Here is a 15,048-nt window from a genome sequence, read left to right on the forward strand (position 1 = left end):
CCACCTCCTCGACTTCAGTTTGTCTGGTCTTTGACAATCTGCTTCTCTCCAGATGTTTCTGGAAATTTCTGTGGGGAGGGGACTTCTTGTCCAGTTCAATACTGAACATGGCTATTTTGCTTTCATAATATCTTATGGATCTGTCATGCCCATTTAGAATAACAAAATCTCCGAATCAGAGGACGTCAGTGGTGATATTCAACACCTTGAATGATGTTAGAATGTCAACTCCAGTATCTCTGACCCTGTCTGAATGCCTCCGGGGATGGAGAACTTGCTGCCATCACAGGCCATCTCTGACCACCCTGGGTGCGCAGCACAACCTGTCCACAGTCTTCTGTTGTGCTGATGAGAAAGCTCAAAGGGACTAATATGCAACGTGCAGCTCATACTGGTCGAACGAATCCAGGACACAAGATGCCTGGAGTTTGGACTAGTCACCTTCCTTGAATAAGCAGCAAGGTGACTTCACATCGGAACCGAGGATTCCTCTTCAGCAAAAACTGAAGAAGCTTTTAAGCCATGAAGGGAGTTGATGTGAAGGAAACACTGTGTTGTTTTTAGGATTGAAAGGAGAGAGTCTAAACCAGCAAGAGTAAAGTGCCCATGTTTGCATTTTATTGATTTTTTACCTATTGATTTCAACGGATGAACTGTCTGCCTGAGAAAAAGAGACCGACAGGGAAACAGAAACCCAGAAGGCTAGGCCTTCAAGGGAGAGAGGGAATTCCATCTAAAATATCCCAGGCCCTCTCTTCTTTCATGGTCAGCCCCAGAGCACATTCCAGGGCTTTAATCCTTCTCTTAGAATCCTGGAGGGAGATAGATTTGTGAGCTTGCCAGAGTCTCCTCCTCTGTTCTCCCAGGAGATCTCAGCAGTAGGGAGAGAGAACCTGGGGTTTTCTTTTGGATCTTCCTGAGCCCTGAGTGACAGTATCAGAACTTTTCTGGGCTTCGTTCTGTCTGATGCATCCATGCTTTGCCAACACCTAACAAGTGATAGTGTGTTAGTCGCTCAGTTGTGTCCGACTCTTGCGACCCATGGACTGTAGCCCACCACGCTCATCTGTCCATGGGATTCTCTAGGCAAGAATACTAGAGTGGGTTGCCATGCCCTCTGCCAGGGGATCTCCCTGACCGAGGGATCGAACCTGGTCTCCTACATTGCAGCCAGATTCTTTACCGCCTGAGCCACCAGGGAAGCCCTAACAAGAGATTGCCCCAAGTAAATGTTCAGTATTTACTTGAAAATTGAATGAATAAATGCTTGATGAATTTTCTCTCTCTTTTGGGGCTCAGGATAAAAATATTCTTAAATTGAGAGTTTATCTGAACATCTCATTTCTTCTAGTTGGAAAACTCCCAGAAGGGCAGAGACCACTTTCAAACTTCATTCTCAGTGCTCTGCTCTGCTATTGTACTACATCTTGGGGTTCAGTATCATCAGCCTTTTCTCCCTCTGATAAGACTAGAGCTAGTTTTTGCCCTCCTAGAGAACCCACTGTTGGAGGCTGATCTTCCTCTGTGTCTGTCCAGTGTATTGACTTGGGACACAATGGTAATGGTGAGATAACACCTAGCTGGGTCCTGAACACTTTTTTTTTTTTCTTTTTAAAATATCTTGAAGTATACTTAATATGCAATCAAATTCACCTGTTTTCAGTGTACAACTCAAAGATTTGGAGAAAATTACATAATTGTGCAACCATCGCCACAATCCATATTTAGAATATTTCCATCACTCGAGAAACATTCTTCATGTCCATTTCCCCTCAGTCTCCAGTCCCACCTTCAGCCCCAGGCAGTCACTCATTTACTTTGTCTCTGTGGATTTGCCTTTTCTGTACTTTTTATATAAGAGAATCCTATACCGTGTGAAGTCTGCGTCTTTCATGCAGCATAATGTCTTGAAGGTTCATCCATGTTTCGGTGTGTATCAGTAGATTCTTTTTATTGCTTAATAGTTTTCCTTTGTATGGACACATCACACCTTATTTTTTCACTTTCTAATTGATGGACATTTGTAATTTTTCTTTTGCTTTTTGATTTTTATGCTGCTATGACCATTCATATAAAAGTTTTTTTGTGTGGATGTATATGAAAAGCAGTGTGCTAGGCTCTCTGTAGAAGAGAGGAGGCCAGAGATGAATGGGAAATGCATTTCACATGTATTCATGAATTTCCTTAATTACTACCTAAGAAACAAAAGAAACCTGTGTTATTATCATCACTTGTAGTACATAAGGTGATTTTATTTTCTACACCAAAAGTCGGTCTTAAAATGTCGATAAGAAGTTTATAGTAACATAAAAGTAGGATGTCATATACTACATATTATGGATTTACTTTTTAAATAGGGATGGTGTATAAGGTTTCTATAAATATGAGCTGCTCAAACAGAAAGTATTGCTTGAGAGTTAAGCACTCATTCGTTCATGAATATTTCTGAATTTAGTGATGACATATGCAAACCACAGTTCTCAGTGCTGAGGGTATAACAGTGAACAAAGAGCCCTGACCTCAGTGAACTTATATACTAGAGGGGAGACTAGGACAATAAAGAAATGAAGAGGAAAATATATAATAGGTTAGACGGTAATCAATGCTGTAGAGAAAAATTAAGCCATTAACAAGGATAGTGTTGGAGAAATGAAAGTGGGAATGAAACAGTTTAAAATGAGGTGGTCAGGGAACGCTTCCTTGAGAAGGTGACACTTGGGCAAACACATGGAGAAGGTGAGGGAGCAAGTCATGTGAGTATATGGCAGAATAGTGTTCCAGGTAGAAGGAAAGGCAAGTCAAAGGCCCTGTGGCCGGAGTGTGCGTGAAGTACACAAGCAACAGTGAGGAGGTCAGATGGCTAGACGGGAGGGAGTGAGAGTAAGAGAGGATGTCAGTAAAATGGGATCAAGATGGGACAATGATGCTGTAGGGAAAGAGAAAATTAGCCAAGATGGTGGTGGTCTGGCTCACTGGCCACACAGCCTCTTGCTCTTGCCCCGCATTTGGTAAATAATGGTTATGTAACAGCTGAGGTCATTTGTAGCCCTGTGCACGCACTTGTGACGTGATCTTATATAAGGACCACCTGAAACGCCCTTGCAGCTACGTTATGGCCGCGTCTGCTGGGTCAACCACAAGAGAATACAGTGTCCGCTGCTACAGCTGCTGTGTCAGTCAGGAGCGCGTAAACATGTCCACAGTTCCTACAGCTCCTTGAGTTTTATTCCAGCTTCCTTGCTCGTGCCTTGCCTACCATGGGTTCAGCAAACAGTGAGATACAGCAAGACAGATGCCCTGGGGACAGGCTGTGAAAATTAGTGAGGTACTGAGGTTCTTGTCCTAAAAAGAGGCTGAAGGATCCCTTGGCAGACATTCTATGGTGCTAGATCAGGTGACAAATGATTCACTGGATATAAGAACTTTTCACATCTCTTGTAAAACTAAGACTGCACCATGATCTTTGGAGACAGAAAACTGCTGTTCGGTACTAAACAGATGGGATATCAGCATGGATGTCAGAGGACCTCCACTCTATCAACGAGCTGATGGGATACACCGAGCATTTGCCAGAGGTGGGTGATGAGAAGTGACCAGGCTCAGAGGAGCTCAGCCATCTCATTTTACTGACTCAAGTCTTCCTTGGACCCCTCCCTGCCCTGGCATTGCAATTTAGCTCAATTTAAAAATCAAGAATTCTTTTTTTCCTCTCAGTAGATTAATACCCTCTTGGTAGAGAGGTAGGAGGGAAAATAACTTAGTTTGTGAGGTTCCAACAGGTACTTTATAGTACACTAATGTCCACTTAGCCACCACATGGATTGTTCTGTCAATACCCAAGTCATTTAAAGTTGCAATTTTCGGATCTCTTTCACACCGGGTACACACATACAGGCTGAAGTTGTTTCCTTTTACTCCCCAGCTGTGAGTGGCTGACTTTTTCCCCCTTTGCTGCCACTCAGTAGAGGATTGCTGGAGCTGGAGTCAGGTAGCACAGGCGGTACCACCTGCCACACATTTTTTTGCTTCCCTTGTCTCCTTAGCAGCTGTTGCCTCTAGTATTTTACTAGTTTGATCAATGATAAAGAAGGATGACCCACAGACTATGGATGATCTTGTAGTTTTAAAACATTTGTTATAAAACACTTAGATGACTGAAGCCTTAGGGCTGCCATGAGAGCTAGTGTACAGAAATCATAGGAACCCTGAGTTAAATCCCATCCTTAGATCATGTAAAATGGTTTGTGTGTCATAGCTCTGACTTTGTTAGATCTTTGCAGAGAGATTATCCTTTTTAAAATAAGCATTTTAGCACAGTTTTAGATTTATAGAAACATTGCAAAGGCAATATGAGTTCCCATACACCCCCACCTAGTTTCTCCTATTATTAACATCTAAGATTAGTATGAGGATGAGATGGTTGCCTGGCATGCTGCAGTCCATGGGGTTGCAAAGAGTCAGACACGACTGAGCAACTGAAATGAACTGAAGTTTAGTATGATTCCTTTGTTACAATGCACCATTACTGATATATTACTATTAAGTAAAGTCCATGCTTTATTCATATTTCCTTAATTCTTTACCTGATGTCCTTTTTCTTCACTAAGATTCCATCTAGGGCATCACATTACATTTAGTTGTCACATCTCCTTAGATTCCTCTTGGCTGTGGTCATTTCTCAGACTTTCCATGTTTCTGATGACCTTGACAGTTTTGAAAGGGATTGGTCAGGCATTTTTCAGGATGTCCCTCAGTTGGGATTTGTCCTGTGTTTTTTTTTTTTTTCTCATGATTAGATTAGGCTTGTGGAATTTTGTGAGGAAGCAAATCATGTCATATCAAGAAAGTGCATATTATCAACATGATTTTTCACTGTTGATGTTTAACTTGATCATCTAGCTGAAGTAGTGTCTGTCAGGTTTTTCCACTGTAAAGTTATTCCTTATTTTTCCTTTTCCCATATGCTACTCTTTGAAAGGGATTCACAATGTACTGTGCACACTTAAAAAGTTGAAGTTATACTTCACCTCTTTGAGGGTGGCAAATGTGCAGAAATTATTTGGAATTTTGTTGCATGAGAGATTTGTCTCTTTCGTTTACATATTTGTATTTACTTATATTAGAATGGTCTTGCAGATATTTATTTTATACTCTGAGTTATAATAAATAAATAGTCTGTGTTATTTATTTTTGTTTCAGCTTTGGCAAATGGGGATTCTTTTCATTGGCTCTTGGGTCCCTTTGACATGCTCCCATCATTGTGTGTATGTATATTTGAACATTACTTTCTGGCACTACAAGATACTCATGGGTTATTCTATTTCTTGCCCTAGTCCAAGAATCAGCCATTTCTGCAAGGATCCTTGGTTTCTTTTATTGGAGAATTGTATTAGAAACCAAAAACCAGGCTCTAGGAATGCTCACTGTTACTGTGATGTTATTCTATACCTGAGGTAGGGGGGCAGTTATCCTTAATGCAAACATTTTTGAGGAGACAAAGCTGTGATATGGTCGAAGAGGTTCTGAACTTGAAGCTGCTATTTGTAAGTGTACTGTGAATACAAGCAAGCTGCTTCACTAGTGAGCCAGCATTTCCTTTGATATGGGTATGTTGGTATCTTGTCCATCTCATTTACAGGGTTTTAACAAAGATCTGGAAAGTTCATATTATTTGAAAATGTTTCATGAATTGAAAATTTATACAAAGGTTTGTTTACTTTCATCATCCTAATACTTTGCATGTATGATGCCTGTTAGTATCATAATTTTGATCAAATTTCATGCATTTTTAAGTACAGGACTGTAAACACCAGCATTTATTTATTTTTTAAATGAAAAATTTATAATTTTTCATCTTAGAATTTATTTGGTAGTGTGTCCATTAGAAATTTCTGATTTGAAAAAAGAAAGCTTCTACTATTTTGCTTAAATTATTTTCCTGTCCTCAAATGTGCCCGTATTCTAAGAGATTTAAAAGGGAGTCAAGTCACATTCTAAGAAAGAGACAACCATAGTTACTCTTAGTAGTTATGTCAGAGTAGTTTGGAGGGACTTGGAAGCTTCCCCCGGGGAGGCTCCCCTCCCACCAAATGAATATGCAATGCCAAAACAGTGCACTTGCCGAGCAAAATGCTGCACTGAGATAGATCCCCTCAGCCCCCATTCCAACCTGCTGGCCCCCCACTTACTGCCATATAGAAATTCTGGGCCTGCCAATGTGTAGAGCCAGAAGGATTATTTTCCTCCCAATCTGGACACTAGGAACAAGGCACTGGCTACATCATGCTTGCCCCATGTGCTGCAAGCTACGAAGGCTGTGTCTTCAAAGGTAATGTGATGGAGCCCTCAGTAATTTTAAATAGACCATCAAGGCAACTCATTTGAAAGGGTGCAACAGAATCAGATCAACCTCTTCCTGTTTGATGTCCCTTGTATAAACCAACTAGATGTGAGATTTTATTATATATGTATATATATAGGCACCATGGAGATACAGTTAGAGTTTCAGGACGTGAGGCTCAGCTCAAAGCTGTCAGTCTCTGGGTATTGCTCCCTGGCCTGGTGACCCTGTGGAATAACCCCCAGCTGTGGGCTATAAATGATGTAGAAGAAGCAATGAACCATCTCAGCATGAGAGGAGATGCATATTGCTGGCATGGCTGTGTTTGTGCTGCTTATTGGAATTCTAAAACATGGTCTCATCTAGGCAAAGGAGCCCCTGATCTGTCCCCATAGTCAAGGATTCCAAGAGTTTGCCTCCGTCCTGGGTGCTAGTGCGACTCTGCTCCCGCCTGACTCAACTTCACTTTCCTCTGTGTGGCGCTCAGCTCACTCACAGCACCTGTTTAAATCAGTGTATTTGCCTTTCCTTTTCATTAAGCGCTAATGTCACAGGAAAGAAAGAAACACACGAGGAAGAGAGTTGCTTATTGTACTACAGACACAATACATAGATGTTTATTTGGAAAATGAGAATTATCTGGTTCAAACAGGATTTTCATTTTGCTGTAAATAAATTTGCTTAAGGTGAAATGACCAAGCAGAGAGAGGGCAGCACAGTGGAAATCCAGACTGCTTGAAAATGTGTTTATTTAAATGAATGAATAGTCATGGTATTTCTAGTTTAATGTGGAAAAGAGGCGTTCTCGTTGGTTTGGGAAAAGCTCCCTATGGGCTGTTCATCTTAAACACAGCCTAACAGAGTGCTGCTTAATGAGAGCCATGCAGATCTCAAATTCAATTTTGTTTTTAACTGGCTAAAGCACGTCTTTAACTTTGATCTGTAAGTAGGAGTCAGGAGCATGATTGGCTAATGTTTGACTTCCAGTTGGCCTAATGAGATTTTATGAATATCAATATTGCTACAGCATCATAATGTATTTGCTGGCTTTTTGTGACAGTGAAAAAATATTGCTGTCTATTAGTCAAATAAGTTGGTTTCATAACACCACAGTAATTATTCCAATTTCCCTTTGGTGAGTGTGGTACAACGGCTTCTTAATTTTGGGGGCGGTCAGCATATTTTTTTAATTGATGCTTAGTTTGACCACATCTAATGTCAGTCAACTGTTGTTAATAGGCCCTATTATAACACAAAGTGCTGATACTCTAAACATCGCTGGTGAACCCCAACAGGGCTGCGTATTCAGGCCAGCTCTACAAGGTTGCATTAGTCATTCAGCAGCAGTACCAAATTTATGTTGTTAAATTCATTTCAGCCATTGAAACTTGACAACTAATTTTGGATAAGAATGATTGGAATTGATAAACTCTCTTATATTTGGAAGTGGCTGTTTTTCAAAACAAATCTTTTATCTAGTATGGCACATAATTTAGTGGAAACATACACAGATCGGCATTGCTGTTGATCATGAGGGTGGGGGAAGCATTCAAATCATTAGATCCTTTATTTTTCAGGAAGAAATAAAGAATATTGTATGAAGGCCACAGTGCTCAGCCAAACATATTTACATATAGCTGCTGCTGCTAAGTCGCTTCAGTCATGTCTGACTCTGTGTGAACTCATGGACGGCAGCCCACCAGGCTCCTCTGTCCACGGGATTCTCCAGGCAAGAATATATTAGAGTGGGTTGCCACTTCCTTCTCCCATACATATAACAATAGTTGGTATACTAGTAATTTTTAGAAAGGAAGATGGAAAAGATATTTTCTTAGTGTCTATTTTCTACAAATCTTACAATATTACCTTTATGAAAACAAAACACTTGATGTTTCTGGCATGGCAAAAAGCTTCAAGAAGAAGAAAATCAGGGGTGTCTATTTCATGAACGCCTTCTATAGGACTGGCTCTTTATGGAGGTACACATTTAATCTTTAGAAAAATGCTGAGAAGTAACTAATGTTAACCTCATCTTACAGCTAAGGAAATAGCCTTGGTGAGTTTGAATCACTTGCCCAAGACCAACTGTTAGAATATGGCTGAGCTGAAATTCACTCCCAGATGGGCCTGGCTCCAAAGGCCACTTCTTTTCATTGAAATGGAAGCTTATGACTGAACGGATCATATTTTTGCTCACCTTTGCCTCTCCCAGTGCCCTGTGTAATGACTGGTCCTCAGTGACATGATAGCTCCCTGCTAATGTTTTCCCTGGCCTCCAAAGTTACCATCTGCACCTCTGAAAACTGCCTCTTTCCCTTAGCTACTCCTTCATATTCCACTGTCAGCTAACTCAAAACCTCCTGCAGTGCTGATTTAGAATTTGCTACCTGTCCAGCCTCTATTCTCCTTTCTAATTCTCTCATGGTATTTATAACCCCATGAATGAAATAGATTCTTTCAGCCCCATTTTCCAGGTGAGGAGAATGGCTGGGGGCAGGTAAGTGGCTTCCCGTAGGCACATGTCTCATGTGAGATGGAGCTGGTCTCAGATTCCTCTTGTGTCCTACTCCAAAGCCTGTGCTCCTCTGGCATGGAATATGTACTGCATCTTGAAGGCAGGGATTAGAACTGTGTTGAGTTGGACCTTCTAGGTGAGACCAGGCTAGAATTAAGAACACAAGCAAATGCTCAAAGGTATGAGAACATGTGGCCAGTCCTGAGAAGGGGCACTCTTGAATAAAATCATCAGGATTCTGGTATTTTTGATCTGTTTGCTAAGGGAGGACCTGGGCCATTTAACGGTGCTGTGTTCTTGCCTCTTGACCATTACAGTTCTCAATCATGCTCTTCCCATTGAGGACCAGCCACTAGGATTTGGGAACCATTTAGTTGGAGGGTAGCGCTGGCTCTTTGACAAACTTTTTAATCACTCATTCTGCAGCCAGCAGTTGCTTCCCTCATGTTCTGAGGAATCCACACCCACAGCTTTCCTGTTATTGCCTTCCTCCAGGTCTGGGAAGAAGATTTGGCTCAGTCCCCGCTTTGAGTTTTCACTCTAAAGGCACAGCAAGGCACACTAGTTAGAACATCTCTGCCATCTCCTATCACATCGTCCATAGTTACTCCTCCCAGAGAACACCTGGTTTTTGGCATCAGGAAGGAGAACATTTGACAGAACCAGAGATTCCCAAAAAGCCCATTCCTGATGAAACGGTTTTGCTTTTTCTGCTCCCATGCCTTTGTTTAAGTTTCAGGTTTCTGTCTGGGGTGCTTCTTGAAGTTAGGAAATCAGACTGTAAACAGTGTCACTGCTGAGCTCTGGTAACAAAGCAATACGATATTAAAGCCCAGTGATATCAAATTTGTCAAATGTTTGTTGTAGATCATGCAACAGATGAAAATTCTTGGCTGTTTTGCATTGCCAGACCAATGAGAAACAGAGTCTTGATTTTTCTAAATGTTCTCACCATTATTGATAAAGACTTTGTGGGTTGGCCATTTTATTCAGGCTGGAAGTTACCACCTTCTTCTCTCTGTCCCACTTCTCCATTGTCATGAGATCAGGGGTCTTGCCTGCTGCTCGGTCAATGCACTGTCTTGCTCAGGTCTCAGTAATGAAGAAAGAAGGCTGGCTGTGAGCACAGTTTCACTCCTCCTCCTCCTGATACTCTGCCTCACCTGTGCCTTGAAATCTAATGGAGGACATAGCTGTCTAGTGCCTTTCTCCTTCTATTCACCAAATTAATATGTGGTATGTGCTAGGCCCTGGATGCAGTGACAAAAATCATGGTTAAGGCCCTTGCCCTCCATAACTGTTCAGCCCACTGACCCCAGGAGCACTCCTGCCTGTTCAACACAGTTTTCTGCGTTCACAAACTCCTCCTTTGCTCTTCTGTGCATTGGAAAGCATTGTGAACTCCTTCTGCCCCTTTATTCAATCAGCTCAGTATTTCATTAACCTGAAGAGTTTGTTTGTTCAGCAGAGCTGCAGAACTGGGTGCATGCTAACTATATTAGATCACTTATAAAAATATTAGAGATAGCCAATGTCAGGGTCACCTCTGGTGCTCTCTCTTGTTGTATTCTGTCTTGTCTTTAAGCCAATACACTTGACACAGGTTAGGTATATAGTACGTGTTCAATACATTTCTTGTTGACTCATTGATCCCCTTTCCTTGTCAGGCTAGTTCCCACAATCCCAGGATGACTCAGTGTTTTAGTGACCCTCGACTTGAAATATTGTCAGAAGGGTTTTTTGAGGCTAAATAAGAGCCATGTGAACCATATGAATTCGTTTCTCTTAGTTGCCATGCTGGCCGCCTCAGGGGAGTGCCATGATCAAGCAGGCATAAATTCATTGTCTCTTACCTCAATCCTATTCCTATTCTCCCACTGGTTTTGTTGTCTTCAGCATTCAGTGATATGAACACTTTGATTCTAAGAGTTTACAGGTCTCAATGAAATGGAGTGATTTGTCTGTCCAGGGTCTGGAAGCCAGCCGCTCAAGCCTTCTGCCAACTCTGCAATGCTTTGGCTGCTGGTATGAATGTCTGCTCAGGAGGTCCCCAGCTTTTTCCTTGACCCACTATGTTTACACACCACAGCTCTTTTCTAGCAACATAAGCTGTATCATTGATGCCAATTCATGCAAATATTAAGTACCAGGGCCTGTTCTAGGTGCAAAGAACATGGGTCTCTGTGCTCAGGGAGCTTACATTCTAGTAGAAGATAGGACAGTAATGAAGTGAACAAGCAAACAGGATTAAAAATGAGAATTTCAGATTGTGGTAAGGCCTCTGAAGCAAATAACCAAGGTGAAGTGATAGAGACATGGGGCTAGGCCAGGAGGAAGAGGCTGGTTTAGGCAGTACCTCCTCTTTCAGAGGTGACATGGGACCAGATATGGCATGATGAGGAGGCAGACACATAATGATCTTGAGGAAGAAGGTTCTTGGCAGAGGAGACCTAGGCGCCAGGTCCCTAAGGTGGGATCAGCTTGGTTCTTCATTAAGAATTACTGGCTGAATTTCAACTAGATGCCAGGTTCAACCATAATATCCAATGTGAATACTTCTTTACATAGTTTAACAGTGACTATTATTTATGAAGGGCTTCCCAGGTGGCACCAGTGGTAAAGAACCCACCTGCCAATGCAGGAGACATCAGAGATGCGGGTTTGATCCCTGGGTTGGAAATGGCAACCCATTCTAGTATTCTTGCCTGGAGAATCCCATGGACAGAGGAACCTGACAGGGTACAGTCCATGGGGTTGCAAAGAGTCAGACACGACTGAAATGACTTAGTATGTAGCACGTGCATTATTTATGAATCACCAGGTAATATGCTGGACACTCTGCACCATTAGCACTAGTTGCTAAAAATGTAAGCTAGATGAAAGCAGGGATATTTGTTGTGTTCAATGATATATCTCACATGCACACAGAAAGTGTACAATAATTTGTGACCTTAACATATCATTACCATAATCCTATAGCTGATATAGCACCTCCTCTAATTTAGAAATGAGACTAAGGCCCAGAGACATTAAGGAGAGTTGGGATTTGAGCCTGAAACTGTCAGACTCGAAAGCCAATGCATTTCCTGCTGTGCTCTACCTCCTATGCTTGTTCTAGTACATCTGACCCACCTGCTTCCAAAGTCTAATCTTGTTAGCATCCCACTGAGTCAAGACTGAGGCAGGGAGTTAATTTGGCTGTTCTGCTCAGCCCTGTTCATCAGGGAGTGGTCCTTCAGCAGCCCAATCATTATATGGTCCCACTGATTTCCAAGCTAACTTGCTGCCTTTGATATGGGCTCAGATCTTTTCAAAAAACCAGACCTCAGACTCTGACTGCCAACGCTTGCCTTGTAAGAGGTTTTACATAAATCATGGAATCAGAGCACAGTGCATGCTCTCACATTTAGGCAAATGTTAAAGAGAAGGGAGGAAGGGAGCTAACACGAATTGAAAACCTGCTATGTGACTTGTTTATGGGTTTGTATTTTATGTACAGAATGTTATCTAAAAATTAATAATTATCATATCAGAATGATGAGAATTGGCTTGATAGTTGGGTAGATCTGGATTGAATTCTAGGCTGTTGCACCTTAGAAGCTGTATGATTTTAGAAAAGTTACTTAATCTCCATGTTCCTTTGTTATAAAATAGGTCTAATGTTACCTATTCTATAGGATTCTTGTGAAGATTGATAAGATAACACTTGGAAGTGCTTGCCCAAAGCCAGCATTCAAAAAATGAAACTTACAATAAATCACTATACTTTATTGAGTCCAAGATGCCATCTATTAAGTACCATCATTTTATATACCATTAAGAAAAGGTGCTGTCAATTTAACTATCATGCACTATCAATTGTAAGATACATTCTGATATCAGAGATGGGCAAATGTGCATCTTAGAATGGATGAAGTATGTGGATGTTATCGGTTATGTAACCCACTAATAATGACAATACATTAACAAATTACCGAAGCATTTAAGGCAAATCATCGGCTATTGTTTGTCAAGTGCTTTAAGAACTGAATGCCAGCACCTTTCTTTATAGCTTCTCTCAATTATTCATGACCCTCAAATCAAAAAGATTTTTCTTACATCAAGTCAAGCTGTCCCACAGTAATTTCAGCCAGATTTTACTTGTTTATTTCACTCTGCAGACAATAAACAAGTGGCCAGTGTCCGCAGCACACTCATTCATCTGCTTGTTAACTTGCAACTTAAATGCCTTTCTTTCAGGCTAATTGCAATATAATTATCTCGGCCTGCAAAACATCTCACCAATGTAATGTGGATGAGTTCGGGGAATTAAGAGATTTAAAAAGTTTGCTATTCATTCATTCATCCAATACATATTTATGGAAAGCATAATATGTGCTTGGTCTTTTTTTAAATATTGGAAATAAGATTCTGAGCTAGACAAGGTGCCTACTCATGGAATTTGGGGGATGACGGTAATACATGAGTAACAAAGAAATAATATTTCAGACAGTGATGAAGTTTGTGACAAAAATAAAGCTGGATAATGTCATAGAAAGTGACTGATGCTGAGGCTATTGTAGGTAGAATGGCAGGGAAATTTCTTCGGAGATGTTACTGTTGAATAGATACCTGAGTGATGCTGGCGTGGGGGGGAGGGGTGGAAGAGAATATTCTGCTCAGAGGCAGCTATTGCAAAGATTTCCTAAGGTAGAAATAAGCTTGGGCTGTTTACAGAACAGAAGGAAGTGGAGAGTGTACATGTATGAGGATCAGGGGAGGGAAAGTGGGGAGGTGGACAGGGGTAACACATGGTGGCCTTGACAAGGTGAGGGTAAAGAGACAGGAGTTTATTCTAGATTTAAGAGGAGGCCACTGGAGAAAGGCAGGTCATTAAACTGAGAAGTGAGGAGATCTAATTTGCTTTTTATTTTCTTCTGAATTCTGTGGCTGCAGAGTAGAGAGAAACTGTTGAGTGGAGTATAGGGGCAAGAATTGAAGTAAGAAGACACCATAGAGATCTAGACCAAATCTAAGATAGTAGGGATGAAAATGGAGAGATGTGGTCAGGTCAGGGCAGATTTGGCAAGTGGAGGTCTTGGGGTGTGGATCTGGGAAGATGTAGGGAAGAGAAGAATTAAGACTGACTCCTGGGCTTTGAAATTGAGCCATAGAATGGATAGTCATGCCACTTACTGAGGAGGGAAGGAGCCTGGGGGAGTGCATTCAGGGAGACATCTAAGCTTAGGTTACCAATGAGAGGTATATCAATCATCCAAGTGGAGGGGACAGAAGGCAGGTATGTGAGCCAGTTCAAAGCAACAGTCACTGTTAAAGGTACACGTTTAGGATGTTATTTAAAGCTCAGGTGAGAGTTTCTAGGAGAAAAAGGAAATAGAGTTGAGAAGATGTCTAGAGGAAGAGGCAAAGGAGCCCACGGAGGGGTGTGCTGCTAGGAGAAGATGGTGAGCTTTACAGATCAATTAAGAGAAGGAGAACAAAGAATAAAAGACACCAAGGGCTGGATCATAACTGTAGTGATGGACCCATTTGGGGCTAGGAATCCAGTAGGAGAGTTTTCCTGGGAACAATATTGATGATGATCAAAGAAGTGGCTGACTTTCATTCTACAGTAACTGAAACATTTTACAGAAATGTTAAGTATCTTGGCCAAGGTAACAGAGCTAGGAAGTGACAGAGCTGGGATTTCAACTTGAAGATCTTGGCTTCAGCATCTGATTCGTCACCACCATCCCACTGCCTCTATGTGGGATCCTTGAAAGAGTTTAATATAAATGAAAACAAAGAGACAGTTTTGTATCAAAGGAGCAGCACACGGGTGCGGTAGGATTGGCTTTGTGAAAAGGTGTTGTGGTCAGCTTTACCATTTGGGTGACAGTGCCATTTTGAAAGAGCCTAGAAACAGTCATAATGAAAATAAATGTTGTTTGGAATGGAGAGAGTAAGCAGAGTTTATTTTCTTCCTTTCCTTCTCAGGTAGTTCTGAACAATAAAGGCTACCAACTACTATTCATATCTGATTAAACAAAAGTTAAAAAAAAGTAAAAGCAGAGAAAAGACCTCAAGAGCGAGTGGCATGCTTAATCTTTGGTATTTAGAATGATAAAGAGAAGCAATATGTGAAATCTACTTAAAATATGATTTCATGTTCTAATATACATTTTGAATTTATGGGGAACTGACTTCTGCCATT

The 15,048-nt window shown here is 41.3% G+C and overlaps 1 protein-coding gene across 8 annotated transcripts in view; it reads left to right on the plus strand.

The window, feature by feature from the left end:
* The window catches only part of PPARGC1A (PPARG coactivator 1 alpha), a 716,069-nt gene that overhangs the window by 300,812 nt on the left and 400,209 nt on the right, over positions 1-15,048 (plus strand). For 2 of the 8 annotated variants that reach the window (XM_086406257.1, XM_086406258.1), the window contains exon 1: positions 3,085-3,575. The exons of the other annotated variants lie outside the window; for them this stretch is intronic. Coding sequence is in view for 1 of the 2 variants with exons in the window: in XM_086406258.1 (XP_086262384.1) it covers positions 3,516-3,575 (60 nt within the window). In the remaining variant the exon portion in view is untranslated. Of the gene's footprint in view, positions 1-3,084; positions 3,576-15,048 lie in introns of those variants that run through there. 8 annotated transcript variants of the gene reach the window in all.

This window comes from Bos grunniens, chromosome 6, assembly GCF_055505025.1.
Source record: "Bos grunniens cultivar Pamir isolate PY7600 chromosome 6, Bosgru_T2T1.0, whole genome shotgun sequence".
NCBI lineage: Eukaryota > Metazoa > Chordata > Mammalia > Artiodactyla > Bovidae > Bos > Bos grunniens.